We start from the raw sequence: 24,172 nt of genomic DNA, 5'->3' as shown, positions 1-24,172 counted from the left end.
GTTGTACTACTTTCAATTATATATTACAGTCCCGAAGCCTGACCGCATACTACCATGCGGGTTCTGGACTCAGAGCTCCCCGGGCTGAATCTTGGTCTCTACTGCACACTCACTTGCTCCAGATGGGACCTTGGGCAGGTTCCTGAGAGGACAGCCTCTGAGATTTTGTTTCCTGGCCTGCTGTACAGGAACAGCCCAGGGTCCACACCCCTTGTCTGCAAACCTTGGAGCCTGCTGTGGTTTTGAATTCAGAATTTTTCAGTGTTTAGGAAGGTAAAATTGTCCCCAGAAAGGTAATGGAGAAAGCACCCTTCCATATTCCTCCTCAGTGGGGTCTGGGACAGTACCCCATAATCATCACATTCATCTTCTGTGGCAAAAGCTGTGAGCAGCTCTGCTGCATGGGACCCACCAAGACTGTGAATAGCCTCGGTCACTTCAGGTCAGGGTTTGTTGCCAAATCCTGTTAGGTCAAGCTTTGCTAGCAAATAACTTTTGGAAAAAAACCGTCAGCTTTCAGATCCTTTTGGATTTTGCAATTGTAGATAAGAGTTCCTGGACCTGCAACTGTATCTGCCTCTTCAGGTTGTTGTTTGTTGTAAGCATTAAATGAAAAAAAATTGTTAGGAAGTCCTTAACACACTGTCTGGCAAATAGCAATACTAAACATTAACTATTGCTGCCCTGGCCCCTCCTCCCCTTCTTGCCTCCTTTTCCTGATGTGTTGGTACCTGGAACAGTCTTTCAGGGGACCTGTTTAACAAGTGGATTTAAAAATGGTTGAAATCACACATATGATTGAAGCTTGCTTAATTTTGTTACCTTATTTATACTATTAGCAAGTCTCATTTTCTATAAAGCTTTGCTTAGCTAAGTTAATTTCAGCCCACACTCTGTTTAAACTAGCCTCAAATCCAGATTATTGAAGTCCTAATTAATGAGGTTTTAAGGTAAATAATATCCAAATTCTATGTATAATTCCATTAGGAACTATTTCTTCTATTGAGTTCATTTTTTTGCTTGAAAGGAGAAAATGCACTTTTCCTCCTTTTAATGATCCTAAAAAACTCAAAGTGATCACCAACTCAAAGTTCGGGGCTGCATTTGTAAATTTCCTTTAGTGATGAAACTTCTTTTAAAAAATAAATTTGTTTATTTATTTATTTTTGGCTGCGTTGGGTCTTCGTTGTGGTGCGCGGGCTTCTCATTGCAGTGGCTTCTCTTGTTGCGGAGCACGGGCTCAAGGTTCACAGGCTTCAGTATTTGCAGCATGTGGGCTCAGTGATAGTGGCTCGTGGACCCTAGAGCGTGTGGGCTTCAGTAGTTGTGGTGCACGGGCTTAGTTTCTCCATGGCATGTGGGATCTTCCTGGACCAGGGGTTGAACCTGTGTCCCCTGCATTGGCAGGTGGATTCTTAACCACTGTGCCACCAGGGAAGTCCCAATAAAACATTTTTAATTCCCTTTAAAACTGCAAAATTCACATGTACTCCAGGAGCAGCCCTAGTGACTCCTTTGTTCAAGTGTAGGATTCTCTGTGGATATAAAATGTTCACCCCTGTAACATGTGTGGGTCTCTGAGAGTGACTCAGTTTATCTTGTGATGCAGTACACATATAGGTCCTGGATTGGGGAAGGGAATTATTTACAGGACTGGGAAAAACTTCAAGTGACTTACCTTGAATAGTAATAGACATACTTCAACAGCTAATGGATCTTTGCCATTTCATTTTATTGCTTCCCTCTTCTATTTTCCCAAATGTTTTCCTAAAACTATTTTAATTCCAGCATGTGAAACATGGCATAAAGTTGTCAGCATGAAGTATATGTTTATTTTCTAAAGCAAAATGATGTAAATTGGTTAAGCTGGATATGCCTTCTCCCTCTCCTCATAAAAATGAGAATGATTCAGTGTTTTTAGTGCCTTTGTCCGCCTTTCCTACCCTGTAATTTTTTTCAGTAGCTGCTCTCACTATTTAGAAGCCTGAAATCAAGCATATAGCTGGCACCTTGTGTGACTCCTCTTCAAGTAAAATCAGGAGAAAATGGATTCCATATATTGTCTTAGAAATGTTCCTGAAGAATGGGAGCTTTGCAGTTTGATGAATCTGTTTGTTGAGGAGGCTGCAACGCCCTGCCAGCTGCCGTGGATAAACACACAGTCCACTCTTGAGTAATACCCTTGTGCTCAGGGCCTGGCAAATTCTCCCCTTCACCGTGACTCCTACTTACTGAACATTGCTTTTCTTGTTTACCTCTTCGCTCTTCATTTTCACTCTCCTCTAGTTGCAGTTCGGGGTAGAACTCAGGACACGACCCACACTTTTTCAGTAAGTCATTTCTACTTGTTCCATGCTCTTCTGATTATAACAAAATCTAATTTTCTTTTTAAATGCTTTACTATATCTTAGAGCAGGGTATCTCAGCTGTTGACATGTTCTGAGCTGGATAATCCTTTGTTGTAAAGGCCGTTCTGTGTATTGTACGATGTTTAGCAGCATCTCCAGCTTCTACCCACTAGATACCGATAGTACCTCCTCTTCTCCCCAGTTTGTGACAAGCAAAGATGTCTCTAGACATTGCAAAATGTCCCTGGGGCTGGGGGGTGGGCGGTGAAATTGTCCCTAGTTGAAAACCACTCTCTTAGAGGAATGTTCTACTGTCGGGTTCCCAGGAATTCTAAATGAGTATTTCGATGTTATGCCGCCTGAAATTTCAGGACAGTCGTAACAAGTGTTTTTGAAATAATGATTTCTTACACAATGACAGGAAGCTGTGACGTTTTCAGATTTTAGTTTAGAATCTTGAGGCAAAGTTTTTTTTTGTTTGTTTTTTAACTTTTAGATGTTTCCAAACTGGCTAGTCACCTGGCTGAGAATTGGTCCGTACAGAGAGGACAGGACCATGAGGGATTTCCATGTCGTCTCCCTCATTATAGACAAATTAGTACAACCTTACAAAAATTTATCTAGACAGCTCGTCTGTTCTGCTTCAGAGCGCACACAAGGCTGTACATCCTCCACTGGAGCTTTTCCAGTCTGGTGTGGGAGCTCTGGGGAAGCAATCCCATGCCGTAAAGGACCTGAGATGTTTCTGCACCTCCCACACTCCCCCTTCTGATCTCATCATTCTGCTCTGTTCTTAATCCTCCAATATCCTAAACCAAACGTTTGCCCAGAAGCTTCAAGTAGACTTCCTTTGACATTTATTTGTCCAGTATTATGTTCTATAGTCACCCCTGGCTACAAGGGCATCTGGGAAAGTACACAGATAGAGATTTCAGCTCTCCCAGCCTCTATAGTGTATTAATTTCCTAGAATGGCCATGACAAAGTACCACTGCCTGGGTGGCTTAAACAACAGAAATGTATTGTCTCACAGTTCTGGAGGCTTGAAGTCCAAAGTTAAGGTGTTGGAATTGGTGTCTTCTGAGTGCCGCAGGGGAGAACCTGTTTCGCACCTCTCACCTGGCTTCCGTAGCCTCAGGTATTCCTGGGCTTATGGATCATGTGTCTTCACATAATTTTCCTTCTACTTGTGTGTCTCTCTTTCCAAATTTCCTCTTTTAATAAGGACACCAGTCCTATTGGATTAGGGCCCATCCTCAAAACCTCATTTTAACTTGATTATCTCTGTAAAGATTCTGTTTCCAAATAAGGTCACATTCTGAGGCACCAGGGGACTTCCCCGCATCTCTTTTGGGGTGACCCAATTCAAGTCATAATAAAAGTTGACATACACAACTTTATTATGTATGTCATACTTTTATTATGTATGACAGGTGTAGGGCTAGCCTGTCCATGAAGTTGGCCATACGTACTGACAAGAAGGAAGGATAATTTGATTGGTTCCTGATAACTTATTTTGTGTATTTCTTAAGTGAAAATCTAGTTTCAATAATCAGAAGAGAAGTGTCCATGTCCAAAAGGCACTGGCCCTTAAGTGACCTGAGTGGCTCTCTCTTCAGTTTTGAGCTCTCGTGTTTCCATTGGGTTTAATCTTAGGGCAAAAGTTGCCTCTCTGGAAAAATCAACAACTACTTGTCCTTGGGAAGTAAATTAATTCTGTTAGGGCATTATGACTTCACTTCCAAAATCCAAGCTGCTTGTTTTTGAAGTATGGTTTATTTCAGGGCCTTCTTTTTGTTTTTAAAAAATTGAGATATATATTCTTTATTACAATCCACCCCCTCTTCCCTGCCCTATTCCATGTATCTCTAGTGTTGAAATCCCTGGCACATCTTGTGCCACAGAGTATCAGGGATATATTAACAAATGGTACTAAGAAAAAGGAGGAGAAAAAAAAAAAGGAAAGAAAGTCACATTTCTTGGTGTGAGAAACACAACACAACTTTACAGTTTCGATGGGACACATATTTTCACCCCGGCATTGGCATTTGGTGTTCCCAAGAACTGAGTCAGATTGGAATGTTAATTTATTTGAATAAAAATATGTAAATTTAACTTTGAAAAGACTTGGTGGTATCATATTCATGGAGATCTAGGTAAGCGTATGAAGGTAAGTTCTGTGGTGCATAGAATATAGGGAAGTTCATAGCTGTTTGCTCCTCTCTGGATGCCAGAATCTTGGCAGGGAGGTTGGGTAGGTTCTGCACAGGTCAGCCATCCTGGTGTTTTTAAAAGTTACACTCTGCTGAGTCTGCAGGTTCCATGGAACGCTTTCAGGTCCACCCAGGGTGACCTCTGATTCAACACATTTATTCCTTATTTGTCTTTACCAGAAAGACTTCTAGTTGAAAAACAGGCTCTATGGGCTGAAAAGAGTTTGAGAAACACGATATAACATAATTCCTGAAAGGCTCCATAAACTATGACAAAAGCAAAGGACTGAGTGAACCCACATACTGGAGGAGTAATACTGATGATAAAAGTGGATGCAGCTAAGAATAGAACTACCATAGGACCAAGCAATCTCACTACTGGGCATATACCCTGAGAAAACCATAATTCAAAAAGAGTCATGTACCACAATGTTCATTGCAGCTCTATTTACAGTAGCCAGGGCATGGAAGCAACCTAAGTGTCCATCATCGGATGAATGGATAAAGAAGATATGGCACATATATACAATGGAATATTACTCAGCCATAAAAAGAAATGAAATTGAGTTATTTGCAGTGAGGTGGATGGACCTAAAGACTGTCATACAGAGTGAAGTAAGTCAGAAAGAGAAAAACAAATACTGTATGCTAACACATATATATGGAATCTAAAAAAAAAAAAAAAGGTTCTGAAGAACCTAGGGGCAGGACAGGAATAAAGACGCAGACGTAGAGAGTGGACTTGATGACACGGGGAGGGGGAAGTGTAAGCTGCGACGAAGTGAGAGAGTGGCATGGACATGTATACACTACCAAATGTAAAATAGATAGCTAGTGGGAATCAGCCACATAGCACAGGGAGATCAGCTCGGTGCTTTGTGACCACCTAGAGGTGTGGGATAGGGAGAGTGGGAGGGAGACACAAGAGGGAGGAGATATGGGGCTATATGTATACGTATAGCTGATTCACTTTGTTATAAAGCAGAAACTAACACACCATTGTAAAGCAATTATACTCCAATAAAGATGTTAATAAAAAAAAAGTGGATGCAATATGTTGAACTTCAGTTGGGTATGGGATACCGGGCTACTCGGATTATCTAATTTAGTTCAGCTGCTCATCATAGCAAAGTCTATGAGTTTCAGAGAGGTTAATTTCTTGCTTCAGTTAACACACTGGTCAGTGGTAGAGTGAGAACTTGGAATCAGGACTGTCTGACTTTAAAGTCCCTGTTCCACAGTCTGGTCTACATCAGGTGTCTGCTTCTTCCTTCAGGGTCATTATCACTCTCTGAGTCTAGTTACTGCACTTGCTCAAGGTCATTACTGATTGATTTCCATTGAAGACTTTGCTCTCCTCTGGTAAGGTCTGCAGCGTGTTGACTGTGGCTAAGTGATCACACAGTTTTCCATCTCTCCAGCTGAGATTTTCTGCATCTGTTAGCTCTTTGGTTTCATTCTCTTTGCCAGGTGAACTGTGAGATAGGAGAACTGTGGAAGGATCTTCAGGTGGAAAGACTTACTTTCTACTGGGAGTCCAGTGTGAAACCACATTTTCAGTTGCACAGAAACGTGTCATCCCTTGTACAACATAGTATCATTAGACAGCGCCTTAGGAGCCAGTATCTTGAGGACGTTGTTTGATAGCCCTTGTTCTGTAGGTTACTTTGTATATGGTACTTAATGCATTTTTGCATTAAGGTCAGATCTACTATTGCACTAAAGGTAGGAAACATGAAATGAGGGTTCTTAAAGCCTCATAGTCTATAATGAAATTATAAATTTCCTTTGGAAATGGAATTCCTTGGATATGATGCTGAGCAGCTTGCCATCAAATAGCTGATTTCAAACACCCAAAGGAGTATAGAATTAATTGAATTATAGGCCTCGGACCTTGAGAGCCTTAGAAGGACAAAATTAGAGAGTTCAGAGATTAAGTAATTTAACCTTCCTTGATTGGCCAAATTCTAGCCTTCTCCAGTGACTGGGAACTCCACTGCCTGACATGTGAAGATGCTTAAAATATGAGGTAAAAACAAACCCACAGAATTGCATATATAACATCTCAACTATATTTTAGCAATACATACAAATAAATTATTAAAAAATATTAATAGTTGTTGCCTCTGGGTGGTGGGATCATGGGAATTAGTTTTGCTTATTTACACTTTTGTGTTTGTCCGTAATGAATCTTCTTATACAGTGAGTATGTATCACTTTGAAATTATTGGGGCTGGGGGAAGTTCTTTACCTTAGAGTAAGATTCTTTGATTTATACCTTTTGGTCCTCAACTTGAGCTCTGAGGGCAACTCAGAACAAATGCTACTATTCTTCTATGTAATCGCTTTTTAAAATAGTTGAAGACAGCTTGAATGTCTTCTTGCCTTTAAATTTGGTTGTTTGTAGATAGGCAAACAGGAATTTTTTTTTTTTTTAACCTGAGACTGTAAGCCTGAGACCGTCAAGATATATTAATTTCTGTGAGAATGGTACTGAGTATTATGTAAATATCTACTACTTTTCCCCTTTCTTCTTCCAAAATAAACCATCAAAGCCAAACAAATTTATCACCTCAAACTTGGTGTTTTTATCGAATTCAACATTTTCTGAAAATTGGATTTGGCAGAATCAATTTGAGTAATCTCAAAGTGTACTTGAGGTGTTTGGTAAATTTAAGTTCTTGGTTTAAGGGAAGGTCAGGACAGAGAGGGAAACTCCAGGAAAGGATGGAAGCGTTGGGCAAGGTAGGGGGTTGTATAGAGTTTTGGGTCCTTTAATGGAGAAATAGTGATTTTATGCTTTAGAAGAGGAGGTGGTGATCAGATTTCCTTGCCTTCTTATACTCTGCTATTGACCGTATTTAGAGTCATTATATTAGTGGAATTTTGCCCTTTCAAATGCTGAAACGATGACATTACTCCAAAACTATTCAGCACAGACGCAGTACCACTGCACTTCAGTGCATGAGTAACCAATATGCAATAGAAAGTTCTAAAAAAAGCTTGAAAAAATATCTTTCTGCCCTTGAATTCCTGATAATGTCTCAAGGTTACCTATCAAGATTACCTCATTGTATAATCTTAATCTGGTATATGTGGTGAAAGAGTTTCTCTGGAAAACTCAAAGTACTTTGAAAACTCAAAAGTTTTCAAAGTACTTTCTGTCTGAATTCTTTTTCCAACTAAGCTTTGAAACTCCTAAATTAATAGTCGTTTTAGGAGTGTTTTCCCGAAATACTTCTCGAGGAACCTGTTTAAGGAATTATATAAAAATTAAAAATACCAGTAAAATATTTTATTAGCTAACGAATGTAGATTTATTTCAAGCAGAGGCAAATACAGCTATCCATTACCTATTTTTTTAAGTTAATTGTTGCAGAGAATCTGGAAGCTGGTGTTATAAATAGTTTTGTCCCTTCGGCTAAGCAGTAGATTTTAACACTTTGTTGCATCTGAAACAAGGCTTATCCTTGTTCTGTTTCTTTGTTTCCAGATGGTCTCCTAGGTTGAAGCCCAAATATCTGAGCTTGTTGAACAGTTGGGAAATGAGTCTGGGTTTCACCAGAGAGCTCTACAGAGAGCCCAGAAAGCAGAAAACAAGTTGGAGACTCTTCAGGGTCAGCTGACACATCTGGAGGGAGAGCTGGTCTCTGGAGACGTTTTGTGAGACAACTTGAATTTCGAGAAGCAAAAAGTAATAACCTGAGGGCATGTCTGTGGGTGGAAACATCTGCTGCAGTATAAAATTTCACCTGGAAATATTTTGAATTTTGCAGTACTTTGGTAGATTGGTTAAGTTCTGAGTTCTGAGTAAATTTCAAGGAACAGTGGATGTTGTTTTGGTGTTCCTTGCTATTGTTTGGAGCTTCCTTGATTCAAGTTAATTCAATTAAATTCAACAGGTATTTATTGAACGTCTGTTATATATGAGACTCTGAAGGTTTGGGGGGTAAGGTATAACACACAGTTCTTGACCATAAAACCTCATGATTCAATAGAGGAGACAGACATTCAATTAGTTTGCTGTACTATAAGGCTATAAGTGTTATAGTAGATGTATTGATCAACAGAGTGCTCTAGGAGTCCAGTGAAGGGAGTGATAAATTCTGGATGAGGGGAGGATTTTACCGTGGAGGAGATAATCGAGTTCACCTTTGAAGGATAAGTAGGGTTTTAGTGGAGAGAAAGAGCAGATACTGTAGGGGAGACAGTTTGAACAAAAGCATGAAAGTTGCAAGTGCATAGTATATTCAGAGAGTGCAGAGTAGCTGTTGCCATGTGGCTGGAACGTGGCATTCTTGGCGAGGCTCTGACAGGCGAGCAGATTGGAATGGCTTGGATTATGAAGATTGAGTTCTCTTTATTCTGTAGACTATGACGTGTAATAAGTGACTTCTGAACATCACAGTATTTTAGAAAGATCTCATCACTGTGGAGCTGGGATTGCAGTGTGGAGAGACTCAGAAACGATAGTGGCGACAAGGAAGGTAGAGTGAGAAGAGATGGGGTCTAAGCTTAAGATTTGACCCTGGGAAGACCATTGGTGACATCTGAGTGGCAGTTTTAGTAGAGCGGTGGAGAATAGGAGGGGTGACTAGGAAGAGAAGGGCTAGAGACTTATACGACTACCAAGGCTGGTGACCAAAGAGAAAAGAGGCACGAAGCCAAAGCTATGACAAACAGGATCAGAGCAAGGCTTTATCGGACAGAATGGCAAGGTACATGTTTGTACCTCGTCACGGGCATCTGTAGGGGAAGAAAAAGAGACAAATGGGCTCAAGAGCATAGGTGCAGAGTTTGGCATGAAAAATACTCTTCAGTTGAAAATCCGTACTCTGGACACTCATTCATTTTCATCCTCTGTACTTAAAAAAGTTGAGGACGCATCATGCCTGTGTTGAGGGTTGGATATGCAAAGATGCCTAAGAGGTGTCTGTGGGAAATCCTAGTGTCATGGATGAGATGGGCAAATCAGGGCACAATGAGTACAGTTAGTGCTATAATCGAGATAGGTAGACGATGCGACAGGAATTCAGATAAAGGAGTAATTACTTCTTCCCTATTTCTGTGTGTTAGGAAATGAGCCATATTCACACAAGTGGTCACATGTGAGAGGGGCCTGAAAGAATGAGTAGGAACTTGGCAGGCAGAAGCGGTGGGGAAGGAATTTGAGGCAGAGGGGACAGCAGGAAGGATGAAGAAATAGAGGGTGACAGGGAGACTGGAACGTGATGGTTGCCAAGGCAGAGGCAGGAGGCAGCTCTCAAGGTGGCAGGAATAACTGAGGTAGGGCAGGCTGATTACGTGAGGCTTTATCCTGTGGGTAATGGAAAGCCACAGGAGGGTTCTGACTCAAAGAAAGGTTTTTCTGCAGGCAGAGTGGCTCTGAGAGTCTAGAGGCAATCCATATTGCACATTGCTGGTCTCTCTGAGAAAATGTTCTCCTTACCTTCTTCTAGAAATAACTATCCCTTCAAGACTCAGCTCCAATGCCACTTCCTCTGGAAGCCTTTCCTCAGAGGCTTAGTTCTTCACGCAACACGTACCTGGCTCTGTCACGGCACTAATCACCCTTTTTGTATCCATGTCTTAATTTGTCTTTTCCAGTCAACTCAGAACTTTTTGAGGCCCGGGGAAATCATTTTTTCTGGATTTTTCCAGGGCTTAGAGCAAGAATCAATAAATATTATTTAAATAATAGAAGAAGCATATCAAAGGCAAGACTTTTAGGTAGATCGTTGTCTCTTCCCGCCTTCACTAGGATGACTCATTAATTTTAATTGAGGTTGTGCCAAAACAGCTTTCAGTCATGCAATCAAGTTGTGTAAACTGATTCTGCCCATGGTGAATCTTTCATAGATAACTGCCTATAAAATAGTCATAGTTGCCTTACTGCCTAGTAAGGCTAGTAGGTATGTAAGATTGAAAAGCAAAAGTGTATAGAGATTAAATATAAATACAGGTAATTGAGGTAAATTTAAATAGTAGACATGTAAGATTGAAAAGCAAAGGTGTATAGAGATTAAATTTAAATACAGGTAATTGAGGTTTATACGACATAGAATATATTCATGCTACACTGTGATTCAAATGAACAAAATGTACAGGAATCCTGTCAGCAACCTTAGCTTTCTGAGGCTTAGCCAAGGTCCTTGAAAAGGCACTTTCTCTGTGGGGTCTTGGTTCAGTCCTGCCTTAATCCCCTTTGGCCTGCTGTAGATCTTTGAATGCTGAGTGGATGGGTCACAGGTAGAAATAGAAAGAGAGGCTTTTATACCTTCGCATGAAAGGTACCAACTCTATTTTATTTAAAATACAAACAGTAGCAGTTATTTCACTTTCATCTGCATAGATTAGAAATGAAATAGTCCATGAGGGGGGCTGACCCAACATTAAGAAGTGACAAACTGGGGCTTCCCTGGTGGCGCGGTGGTTAAGAATCCGCCTGCCAATGCAGGGGACACAGGTTCAAGCCCTGGTTAGGGAAGATCGCACGTGCTGCAGAGCAACGAGGCCTGTGTGCCACAACTACTGAGCCTGTGCTCTAGAGCCCCCGAGCCACAACTACTGAAGCCTGCGAGCCACAACTACTGAAGCCCGCGAGCCACAACTACTGAAGCCCGCATGCCTAGAGCCTGTGCTCTGCAACAAGAGAAGCCATCGCAATGAGAAGCTCACACGCTGCAACGAAGACCCAAGACAGCCAAAAAAAGAAGTGACAAACTGATGATTCAGAGACAAAAACAGCCTGTGGTGGTCCTGTCACACAATACAGCAGCAATGTCTGTAACGGCTGTGACTTACAGGAGAGATGAAGTTTTACGTATGCTTTTCAACAAAATTGGAAAATATACACTTACAAATAATTTCATTCTGATGACTGAAATATGGATAGCTCTGTGCTTTAAGCTGGCGTGCTTTAGTCATCAGGAAATGATACTTTATACTTGTTTAAACATGTAATTGCCTAAAGATGCCAGATGGATGAGTTATTGCAATGAGAAGGAACTTTCAAAGATAGAACCCAGATCATGAAATTATGTTATAGAAAGCTCATTGATGGATTTATTTATTCATCAAGCACTTAGTAAGGATTAATATCTGGCATGATGAGATAAGCCACAGAAATCAAGTGGAGGAGGATCCTAGGGTAGTTTTGTAACTTTAACCTGTTACAGCTCAATTCCCTGATACAGCTCAATTTTAGAATGTTGTTCCTTTAAATTTGATACATTAAAAACTTTTAAAGACATTTTCTTTTTTTTTTTTTTTTTTTTTGCGGTACACGGGCCTCTCACTGCTGTGGCCTCTCCCATTGTGGAGCACAGGCTCCGGACGCGCAGGCTCAGCGGCCACGGCTCATGGGCCCGGCCGCTCCGCGGCATGTGGGATCCTCCTGGACTGGGGCACGAACCCGTGTCCCCTGCATCGGCAGGCGGACTCTCAACCACTGCACCACCAGGGAAGCCCTAAAGACATTTTCTAAAGAATTTTAACTTACAAAAACAAAAATGTTGCCCAAGTTTGTTTGTATGGAGAGCTCTGGTTTCAGCGTGATTTGTAGAAACCAAGAAGTGTAAAATGGCAACCAGCTAATTGGTCAATTTCCACCTTGGAGGCCAGGACCCACTTAGGTGGACAAAATTTCCATGGAAGGTACGTGGATGATGGATCGCAGAGGCTGGATTAGCCAGTAGATCCCAGGAGCCGGGAGGGTCATGGTAGCAGCAGCATGTACCCAAAGCAGAGAGATTCAGATGCAGTCAGGAGCGTGCCACACTTGTCAGGTGGCAGGGTTAAGAAGAGTGTATAATGTTAGACTGAACATCAAGGCCCCTGACCAGGAGAGTCAAGAGAATTTGGACAAGGAGCAGAAAGTGGAGCGGGCAAGGTGGTTCAAGAATTCATCACCAAGCACTGGAGTCAGGGGCTGGGCTCTGTACTGGGTTTAATGAGAACTACCTGTAAGCTTGGGAGAAACACAAGGATTCTGTGAGATCACCTGTTAACTCTACTTTTGTGTCCCATTTTCATTTTTGTTCTTGGGTTTAGTATCTTAAATTTCTGGATCAGCTTTCAGAGAAGATGAAGTTGGACCAGATGGCTGCTGAACTTGGCTTCGACACGCGTCTGGATGTAGTTTTAGCTCGCACAGAGCAGCTGGTCCGCCTCGAGAGCAGCACAGTCATTGAAAACAAGATGGTCGCCTACAGTTTACAGAGAAAGGTAGGGGATATTGCTGGTGTTGAGAGAGGGAAATTCTGAGAAACTTAAATCTTGAAAAATAATTTATTTCCACCATATTTGCCATTGTGGCTAGGAAACATATTATACAAGTATGTATTTAGAAGCTGAGTCTCTGTTTCAAGTCTGAAGGGAAAGTAAGTGTATCATCTAAGGTTATGTTTGACTGTGAATAGCTTAAACAAGTAGAAGTGGTTTTTTTGGGTATTTTTTCCCCTCACATCCATTTCTGGAGGTAAGCAGCTTAGAGTGAGTTGGCAGCTCTACTCTGTAAAGTTTCCAAGGACCCAGGCTCCTTTCAGCTCAGTAATTGCCCATCCCTAGCGGGGTCCTTATTGTCATGGTTCACAGTGGTGCCTAGAACCATTATATCTGTGTTCCGGGCAGAAGGTTAAAAAAGAAAGGGATGAAGAAGAGGGATGCAGAAGAACATGCATGAGCTGTCTTTTAAAGGAGGCTCCCAGAGTTTTCTATGTGAACTTGTGTTTATATCCCACAGCTAGAATGTGTTCTGATGGCTAAACCTAGCTGCAAGGGAGGCTGGGAACTGTAGCCTTTACTCTGGGTAGCCACTTGTCTAGCTGAAAAAGTCACTGTTTCTATGACTATGGGAGAAGAGGAGAGCTGGACAACATCTAGCAGTCTCACCTTTATATAAGCTCTCTTGCACTAGAAAGTAGAGAGGAGAAGAGTTTACTTTCCACTCACTCAAAGGAAGACTTAGAAACAGTTTAGACTACATAAATGAATGGATGAAACATAAAAACATAATTATTATGTAATTATTGGCATTGGGGAAAGAAAGAGGAAAACACAGATGTGTCCTTAGAATAGTTCTTAGGAGAAAATTCTGTGGTAGAATTATCGTGTATAGGCTGCTTAATGAGTCACATCTGGATTCTCAATTTGGTTCAACCAAGCTGTGTGACATTGGGCAAATTATATACTTCTCTGTCTGTGTTTCCTGATATTTAAGATGGGGATGATGCCTACCTCATGAGGTTGTTAATAAATAGCATTTTTGTACTCTTGGTTCATAGAAGATGCTCTATTCATATTTGACCTCTTCTCCATTTACTGTATCTTAAGGAATATTATATAAAAGAAAGCAGACAACCCCTAGTACCATCAGAGACATTAAACTGAGCTACAATTCTTTCTGAAGTTCTCAGATAATTGATTTTTCCTCAATATCCAATATTATTCCTTCTTAAGTATTATATAATTATTAAAATGACTAGTGTACAGAACTTACCATGGTAAATTTGCAGTAGAGTGAAATTTGACATGAAGAAGCTCAGGAAAGGGAGTTTAGTTAGAGAAATACTAAAAGCGCCTTGTTAAAAAAGGATGTGGGCATGGACATTGCTGTCACTGTTAGACAAGATATTTAAGCCCTCATTTCAGTAAGCCCTTCACACCTTTAAACACTTTACTAATACAGAATATATAATTAGGGAAAATGGGATGGTCTTTAGCTCTAACATTCTATAATTCTACACGATTCCAATTCCCAGTGTTTGTAAGAGATGAAAGAGGTTCCTGTACTTAATATTCTACTCACTAATTGTGACATATGAAGCCCAGGAGGATTTTTTTCTCCTCATAGAGTCCATAATCTTTTTCTAAAAACCATTACAATTTCTTTCATCAAGTTTGACCGTCGATGCTAAGTGCTATTTGCAGACCCTCTTCAGCCTGGTTTGTGGATGGTATAAGGTCTGGAGTATAGTAAAGACACTAATGAAGCAATGCCTTCTTGAAGTCCCTTCTATTTCTAAGATGTTCAATATATAAACAAAGCTTTCCTCAAAATCTCCTTCATATAGCTTACTTTAAAAATATATCAACTCCCATGTTTGGTGCCCCTCAACCTGGTTCTAAGTGATTGAAAGTAGTCGCACTGGGTTTTCGGTACTAATTTACACTTTGTCTTCTTTCAGAAAAGACCCGTAGAAGTATAGTTGCCGTGGGGTGTTGCAGAGGATTTTGTCTGTCTTATTATGTTCTGCTCTTGATAAGCCCATTTTCGTAGTTTTAAAAGTAATTTTACATTTTTATTATGATGCACATAATGTTGGAGGGAATCAGACATTGAAAGCCTACTCCTTTGTGCATTTTCTGTGGCTTTTTTTGTCTCATACTTTGCAGCTACCAAATTAATTCTTGGAAAAATAGGGATAGAAAAATGCAATCAGGAAAATCTGATGGTTTACAAATTAGTCTTATTGAAGTGTAGATAAAGATCAACATTATCTGAGTAAGTCATTTATATTTACTGACTATTCAATGATTATTAAAAAAAAAATCCCTGTTTGTATTAAACCAGCTAAAGACTCAGAAAGAAAGACTGGAGAGCAAAGAGCTGCACATGAACCTCCTCTGGCAAAAAATAGCCCAGCTGGAGGAGGAGAAGCAGGTGCATTTGGCATCGGCCGTGGAGAGGGACGAGGGCAATGTCACCATCAGGAAGTTGCAGAAGAAGGTGGAGAGGCTGCAGAAGGAGCTGAGTGTGTGTCGAGAATCGAACACTGACCTCAAAGCCAAACTGGCTGACACCAGTGAGCTTCAGGCAAGTGCTCAGCTGCATTTCCTTGTCACTGTCTGTGTGTGTTTCCATAAAAGTTTATGCAAAAGCGTGACAGCCTTAAAAGGGATACACCAGGAAAAAAAAGCTGAAAATTTCCTGTGATTTTCTAGAGTTGTGAGAAAAATGCAAATATTCCACAGATCAGCAGAGTCGATCAATTTCGTGTCTCTTCAGTATTTGAATTGAAGCCATAGTTGCTGGGTGAAAAGTCAGTCAAAAAGGGGTGACGTGGTGTACAGAAGATAAAAACATTTCTTCACAGTGTGGGTGACTATCATGGTAGGGATCATGTAGGGATTTTTCACATAGGAATTTGCTTAGAGAAAATGAGAAAATGAGCAGAAGTGTTCACTGAGAAGACAGGTGTGGGTTGTGCTGTGTGATGTGTCACACCAAATGGTGAAGAGGGCAGACAGGTTGGGGTGGTGTGATTCCTGGATTCGAGGCGTTCGGCTTCTAATGAATACAGAGAAGAACGAAGTTAGAACTTGGGATTTAATAAAAATATTTAAATATCACGTATGTGTGCCGCTGGCCATAATACGTAACTTCATGTACGCATGTCACCCCTGGCACATACCCGTGTCGTGAAAGTGGGCAACGATGATGTCCTTGCTCTTTGCAGACACAGGCTCTGAAATGGACTTTTGGAATGTTTCCGAATCTGGACACAGACCAGTTGGGAAAAGGAATCTGGAATGAAGCCGGCACTTGAATCTGTATAGCAGGACAATATTTTAGGGCATATTTCCCACTCTATTCTCCCTTCTGAGTCATTAGCTTTTTTCCCCCTGAAGCCCTTTTGGCATCAGGAGGAGGCCACTAGGTAAAGGCTTATTTCCCTAGAGAAGGGGAGGGCAGACTCCACCCAGGGGAGTGGACATACTTGAATGTAAAGGAAGGGGGAGGCTAGGGAAAGCATCTGATAGGGTGCCTGGGTGGGGAGAAAATATCAGAAGTAAGTATCCTGGACACCCCTCTCATACCTTGAGACTGACCTTTGGGGGGTGTGTCTGGTGGGTCAGGGAGCACTGATGTGCCCTGAAGTCAGCACGCAGTTGCTCCCTCCCTGGCTGGCAGGGGCTGCAGGAGGTGCAGGCGCAGGGGGCCTAGATTGCACCCATGCCCCGGGGCCTGAAGTTCCATTTGCGCTCTTGGGGGATACGGAAGGTCGCTAAAGATGTGCTCAAGAGGACACACTGTGGGAGCAGGTGGCGGTGGCCCACTCAAGTAAGGGACACAGTGACTCTCCATCAGAGGTTCCCAGGCAGATGCGCTAAGCCATGATCCCGGCTAAGTGTAGTGAGAGTAGCCATAGGAGGCCTGGGCCAAGACAACCCTGTGAACTAGAAGTGGTGCTGCGGTGAGAGGAGCCCACGCTTCGTGTAGCAGAGAGCGGAAGTGGGAAGAGAGCGGAAGCGGGAAGAGAGCGGAAGCAGGAAGAGAGCAGAAGCATTCTGTATACAGAATGCTTCTAGGAGATACAGGATGGGGTATTATATGATGTTCAATCCTGAAGTAAAAAATGGGTTCCCTTTAGTTTTTCTTTCAATTCTTTCACCATGAAGGAGAAAATCTTAGAGGTTACTATGTCCTAGAACACTTGCTGGTCTACATTTTAAACAAAGAATAAGCCTTATGCTCAGTGCTGAGTACCAGCAATAGTACCTACTAATACCGTTTTCTTTTATTGTTAATACTGTGTTTGTTTTATTGTTATCTCCCATTTGTGGCACATTCTGTTGAAATCATATAAAATTCCCTTTAAAATCATTAAATTCCTTTAAGTTAAAAAGGTGGTTAAGTTAAAGAAGAAAATGGATCACATAGGTGACATGTGGACAGGTAAACATTGTGGAGGTAGAATGGGAATAACTGAAATATAGACAGATTGGAGAAGAGAATGAAAATGAGTGATAATTAAATGCAATAAGCAGGTGGATAGAAACGCTGATTGGCTGCTGCTAACACCGTGATAATTTCCGGGGTTTGGAGCACTGGCAGAAGAAACTGGGTAGCGGACAGGGGACAGGGCCAGCTCACACAGGGCCTCGTGTGTCACGCGAGGATGCTTGGACTTTTCATCTGGGTCCTGGGGAGCCGCTGGGGAATTTCAAGAAGATGAGTGAAATTGTCAGGAAAGAGACTAAAAAGAAACAGAGATATGAGGAGAGCAAAGGGACTCCAGAATAAGGCTGTGATCAACAGCATCAAGGGCAGCCGTGAGATGAAGACTGAATGACTATTTGCTACACTTGGCCTTGGGACATCTAAGGCTTGAGCGTGTATAATAGCAGATCATGGTGGTAGTGAGTGAAGGCTCTGACAAAAAGCCAAGTTTCAGTAGGCTGAGAAATGACAGAGAACTAGAAACAAAGATGGCGGCCTAGTCTTCTGGAATACTTGGATGAAAAGGGAAGGAGAGACAGGAAAGTAAATAAAGTTGGCTTGTGTGTTTAATTTGTTGTTTTATTTTGCATAAAGAGACGCACATATTTCTACAGGTAAGGTATAGAAGAGACTGGGTTTGACTGACTTAGCAATCACGTAGCCCCTAAACATTTAAGTAGAGTGCAAAGTCTGCCTGCCAGTAAGGAACAGAGATCTCTATAACTTACTAATACAGTAAATGACACCAATGCTAACTAATACAGTAAACGCTAACGTCATGAATTTATAAGATTTCAACTACAAAACAGCTTTTTATTGTTTTACTTGAGACATATTGGTATTCAAGACAGACTGATGGTATCAATTCTCCATCTTTGTACATCACCTATGCTTGTCCCTGTGTTAATTTTACTATCCATAAAGCAGTATTTCTGACGTTAGCAAAAATGGCCTTCTTGGGTTAGTTTCCTAGGGCTGCTGTAACCAAGTACCACGAATAGAGTGGCTTAATACAACAGAAATTGATTCTCTCACAATTCTGGAGTCCAGAAGTCTGAAATCAAGGTGTTGCTAGGGTTGGTTCTTTTTGGAGCATCTGAGGGGAACCATTCCATGCCTTTCTCCTGGCTTCCGGTTGCTGCCTACAACCCTTGGCATACCGCTGCAGAATTCTGATCTCTGTCTCCATTTTGATGTCACCTTTCCTTCTGTATGTCTCTCCTTTTCTGTATCTTATATGAATACTCATTATTGGATCTGGGGCCCACCCTAATCCAGGACGGTCTCACCTTGAGCTTGTTACCTTTTTTTAAAAAATTTACTTACTTACTTAATTTATTTTTGGCTGGGTTGGGTCTTTGTTGCTGCGCACGGACTTTCTCTAGTTGCGGCGAGTGGGGGCTACTCTTTGTTGTGGTGCGCGGGCTTCTCATTGCGGTGGCTTCTCTCGTTGTGGAGCACGGGCTCTAGGCACACGGGCTTCAGTAGTTGTGGCTTGCGGGCTCAGTAGCTATGGCTCGCGGGCTCTAGAGCGCAGGCTCAGTAGTTGTGGCTCACGGGCTTAGTTTCTCCACGGCACGTGGTATCTTCCCAGACCAGGGCTCGAACCCATGTCGCCTGCATTGGCAGGAAGATTCTTAACCACTGCACCACAAGGGAAGCCCCATGCTTCTTATCTTAATTACACCTGCAAATTGCAAATAAGACTACATTCCGAGGTTCTGGGTGGACATGTCTTTTGTGGGGTTAGGGGGGCGCTCTTACTAAATTAGGCATTAATTTCACCATTTAGAGAGGGTTGATACAAAGTAATAATTTGGACACATTTCTATGTGTTTCGTTTAAAAAACTGAGATATAATTCACATGCTATAAAATTCACTTTTTTTTTTTGGCTGTGCCGCGTGGCTTGCAGGATCTCAGTTCCACAACCAGGGATTGAACCCAGGCCATGGCAGTGAAAGCCCGGAATCCTAACCACGAGGCCACCAGGGAACTCCCAAAATTCACTCTTTTAAAGTACAAAATTGAGTAGTTTTTAATATATTGACAAGATTGTGCAGCTATCACCATTCCCTAATTCTGGAACATGTCCATCATCCCCTCACCTCCCAAAACAAAAACAAAAACAAAAAACCTCCATATTCATCCTTTCCCCAAACTCCATAAACCAGTAATCTACTTTCTGTTTCTAGGGATCTGCCCAAAGCAACGCTAGTTGCTTTGTAGCCGGCATGGGTTATGAATAGTTTCAGCTGAGTAGATTGAAACACACAATAACAGTGGCTTGGTCAGGAAAGATGTTTACATGTTTCTCACTGCAAAGAAGCATGGACATAGTCATTCCACGTTTAGTAGGATAGCTTCATGTTCATCGCTGATCCTGGCTTGTTCTCTCTTTCTGCTTCACCATCCAGCAATAACTTTCCTCCTCAATGCCACCTCTTAGTGCAAGCTAGCTGCTGGCCTCATTCCAGGCACCAGGCCGAAGGAAAGGTGGAAGGACATCCTGTATGCCACTTTCCAGGAACAATACAACACTTCTTAGTCTTCGTTGGCTGTAACTTAGTCCCTGGGGCTCACTTAGATGAAGTCAGCCTAAGAAATGGGTCTGTATTCTGGGAAGTAATAAAAAAAGGAAGAATAGATATTTGGTGGTGAGCTTTCAGCCTGTACCATGTGGCTCAATCTTAGTAGGGAGCTGTGGCCGAAGACTGGTAGTCAGACAGCCAAAAACTAGTGGAAAGCCATTATTACCTTCCTTGTAGTCTCTCAAGGAAACACCCAAAGAAGGTAACATTCTTCAGCCGCCAGCAAAGCTCTCTTCTGCTTTCTCACTTTCTTGATAATCTCCCACATAAGGTAGCTGCTTCCCATGCTCCTCCCACACTCCAGAACTTTCTCCAATCTAGCCAATGCGGCCTTTCTTTATATTATTTTCCCCAAACCTACCATCATGAACTCAGCTCTGATTATGTAGATCCATGGACCTTGAATTGCCCTGAACTCGCCCTACTTTGAATGTGTACGTCAAGCAGAACCTGTGAGGAAGAACCTCCTTGGTGCTGCGGAGGGGTTTGGGGTGTGCTCAGCCTGGGTGCTGCGGAGGGGTCTGGGGTGTGCTCAGCCTGGGTGCTGCGGAGGGGTTTGGGGTGTGCTCAGCCTGGGTGCTGCGGCGGGGTTTGGGGTGTGCTCAGCCTGGGTGCTGCGGAGGGGTTTGGGGTGTGCTCAGCCTGCAGAGTGGAGCATCTTCCTTTGATTTCTGCTACGGTTTCCTCCTAGTGAAATCTCTGTGGTTCTTTGAGGAGGCGCACAGCATCATTGGGTGACCCTCCCCCGCTGCTGTCCCACCCCCTTTAGAGAGCCCTCTTGCAGTGCCTGGCGCCCGCAGGGTCCTATTTTCAGTGCGATCTCCTAAAAACCCTCCAGGTGGAGAATTCACATCCTCTGGCAGATTCAACAGGTCCGATGTTACGTCGAATCACCTTCTCTTTTAGGGTCTTTGGCCCTTATAACACGAGAGAGTTGTTCACCAGATTTGAAACGCTTTCCCTCAAGGAGGCAGATGCCAGGTATGTTATTCACTGGAAGGGAAGCAGAATCGGAAGCTGGTCCATCCTCGCTGGGGTCTGAGTGGCACATCAGTCTTGTTTATGACCATCTCTGTCCCACTGGGAAAAAATTGTGGGCACAGTCTCTCACTGAACTCTGGGCTGGATCTGATAAGCTCCCGTAGTTGGATTAAGAAGCCCATTTGCCTTGGCCCCCTTTCTCCGCCCCCCAACCCCCCATCCTCCCAGCAGTCTCATTTGCTGGATTTGACGTAGGAGGCTGAGCCTACTTCCTACCGCTGGCTCCCAGTTCGGTCCTGGTGGCCTGGCTTGGAGTCTATTACTTTCTCCCTGACAACAAGAATTCAGGCAGCCCTCAGGATTGTGATAAAGTCTCACATTTTTGAGAAATTCTTGGCTATAAATTTTTCTCATTAGGACTTGATTTATGTGCTGCTAACTCTCCAAGCTGTGCTCCATCTCCTTTGGTAGATGGCCCACTGTAAATGTTTTTGCAATCTGAGTAGAAAGGCTGAATGGATCTCCTCTTCTGTTAATGTAAGGTTTATAATGCAACATAGCGATCCCAGAAACTTCTTGCTTTGCCCCATGTTTTCTCTGCAGCGCTGAGATAGCTGGCATGTGAAGGGAATCTTTATGTTTTAAAGGGAGATAACCTTGTTTTAAAATTGATATTGATTTCACTCATCTAATGTCCCCTATTTGTAAAATATTTGAAAATCTACACAATGTATTATTTAGAGCACTTGTTCATATAATTTATAAATAAATGTACATATATATTCAGAATTTTTTACTGATAGGATGCATTATACATGTACCGATCACTCATGGGAAAGCTCCCTTCTCAATTTTTTATTTTGAAAAATTTCAAACCTATAGAAGAGTTGCAAGAATAGCATAACAGACATTCTTTTACTTTTCATGTAGATTGTTAACATTTTACTTACTGTTATATTTTGCCTAATGAGAGAGACAGAGAGATACAGAGAGACAGAGAGAGGAACCATTTGAGAGTAAGTTGCAGACATCATGACACTTCATCCCTGAATACTTACCCGCTATATCTTAAGAACAAGAGAATTCTTCTGTGTGACCACAGTGCAGTCGTTACACTCAGGAATCTACATTGAGATAATATTCGAATATACTCGTACTAATATACAGTCCACGTTCAAATACGGGTTTTGATAACTTGGAATCCATGAATGATCTCCAAGGTCGGCCCCTGCAGACCTGCACTTCGTGGGCGCCATTTCCTCGTCTCAAGTGCTTGCCCTACTTGTGCTGGTTCATTGACGAAAAAGCTGACTCCGAATCCCTTCCCCCAGCTGTTGCTGGCATTTTATTTCCTGCATATTTCCCAAGCTACAGCAGTTGTTCTTACACCTTCTGGATTGCGAGCAGCTGTCAGTTTCCCAAGAGATTTCCTCTCTCCTGCATGGAGCCAGTTCAAAAGTTTTGAACTTGTCCAAGAGTGTCTGCCATTGACTTCCTCTCTGCCTAGAAAGGAATTTAATTTCTTAAGAATCTGTGTGTGTGATAGTAGGTACAAACAAGTTTCCAGTTTAGGTATTTGACTCAAGCTTTCTCAGTTTAGCGACATTACCCAGACAGTATAAATCTGATTTTCCATCTGGACATCCCTGTCCCAAGCAGGCACCTTTCCTCCGTATCGTGTCATACTTCCAATCTTAGAATAGCTTCTACCGTTCCTCTGACTTTCCAGAAGTGTTGGAGGACCCTTCAGAGTTTAGGTCAGGTCAGCTTGTGCTCCTTACGCCATAATTCTGGAGCTCAGTCTCCATGAAGATGAGCTCTGACCCCGAGACTCTGTCAAGATTTTAATCTCTGACAGTAGCCTCCAAGTGTAGTCTGGGTAGATGGCAACAATCTCAGAATCCTTCATCAATAAATAATCAGCAGTCCAGAAACTAAATGCTCATGTTGCTTTATTATTGTTACTCAAAACAAAAAGGAAAAAAGAAAAAGGAGGATTTCATTCATCAAGAGTAGCAATATTTTAAAGCGTCTTTTCCATTGTTTTCTCTCCCTCTTGTTTCCTTGCTGCATGACACCTATATCTCCTCACAAGCCCCTCTTCCATCATCCCAAGTTTCATCCAGAAACACTTCCTGCAGCCTAGTTGACAGAGGCTCTTTCTTCCCGCTCCTCTCTCAGCTTTTTATCGGGTAGATCAGTTTAGTCCCTCAGGCTTTCTTCTTCCCCAACACTCTCCCCATGACTCAGACTTGCCCTGGGAACAACAGGCTGGGAGTTGATGCAGCAAGAAAGCGTCTTTCTTTCTTAGGAAAGAAGGGATAAAATGAAAGGGGAAGGGAGAAATCAGCAAACGCTCATTATTTGGTATCTTTTTATTACTTTCAGATGTAACCTTTAAATGATTTTCAACAAAATTAAAACACAAATTTATGCTTTTTCTTTGAGAATATGCCTGTAGGCCTTGTCTGAACTGTTAGGAGGCTCAGAACTAAATTCAGAGCTCTGCTGGTATTGGCACTTTGTCCATCCCACGTGTACTTCTTTATTTCAAAGTAATTTCTTTTGATGCATTTAAAGGCTTCTTTGTAAATGTACTTTCCAATAACAACTTTATCAAGATAAATTCACATATAATAAAACTTACCCTTTTAAAAGTGTACAATTCAGTATTTTTAGTATATTCACAGAGTTTTATAAACATCACTGCTATCTAATTTCAGAACATTTTCATTACCTGAAAAAGAAATGGGGAACAGTTACTCCCCATTTTCTACTCCCACCAACCCCTGGCCTTTTCTGGATCTCTCATATAAATGGAATCATATAATAAGTGGTCTTTTGTGACTGAGTTACTTCCCCTAACACAATGTTTTCAAGGTTCATCCACGTTGTAACATGTATCAGTACTGCGTTCCTTTTTATTGCTGAGTCATACTCTGCTGCATGGATATAGTATCTACTCGTCCATTGATGGATATGTAGGCTGTCTTCACTTTTTGGTGATTATGAATAGTGCTGCTACGAACATTCTTGTGAAGGTTTTGTGTGGACGTAAGTTTTTAGTTCTCTTGCATATATGCACCTTGGAGTGGAATTGCTGGGTCATAAGTCAACTCTATGTTTACAATTTGAAAACTGGCCAACTGTTATTCACAGCAGTCACACCATTTTGCATTTTACCAGCAGTATAGGAGGGTTCCAATTTCCCCACTTCTTCACCAACACTTGTTACTGCCTATCTTTTTGGTTATAGTCATCCAGTGGATAAGTGGTAGCTCATTCATATTTATTTTGAATGGTCAGTTAAAAAACTT

General features: G+C 41.9%; 1 protein-coding gene across 1 annotated transcript in view; it reads left to right on the top strand.

Moving 5' to 3' along the window:
* CCDC170 (coiled-coil domain containing 170) overlaps window positions 1-24,172 on the top strand; it is an 85,734-nt gene that overhangs the window by 56,195 nt on the left and 5,367 nt on the right. The window contains 3 exon segments of the mRNA XM_049695246.1: window positions 8,054-8,254; window positions 12,613-12,786; window positions 15,134-15,376. Of these exon segments, the coding sequence (XP_049551203.1) occupies window positions 8,054-8,254; window positions 12,613-12,786; window positions 15,134-15,376 (618 nt within the window).

The sequence above is a fragment of the Orcinus orca genome, chromosome 12 (assembly GCF_937001465.1).
Source record: "Orcinus orca chromosome 12, mOrcOrc1.1, whole genome shotgun sequence".
NCBI classification, from domain to species: Eukaryota; Metazoa; Chordata; class Mammalia; order Artiodactyla; family Delphinidae; genus Orcinus; species Orcinus orca.
Note: the sequence above shows the minus strand (reverse complement) of the source record. Positions and strands in the feature narration are given on the sequence as shown.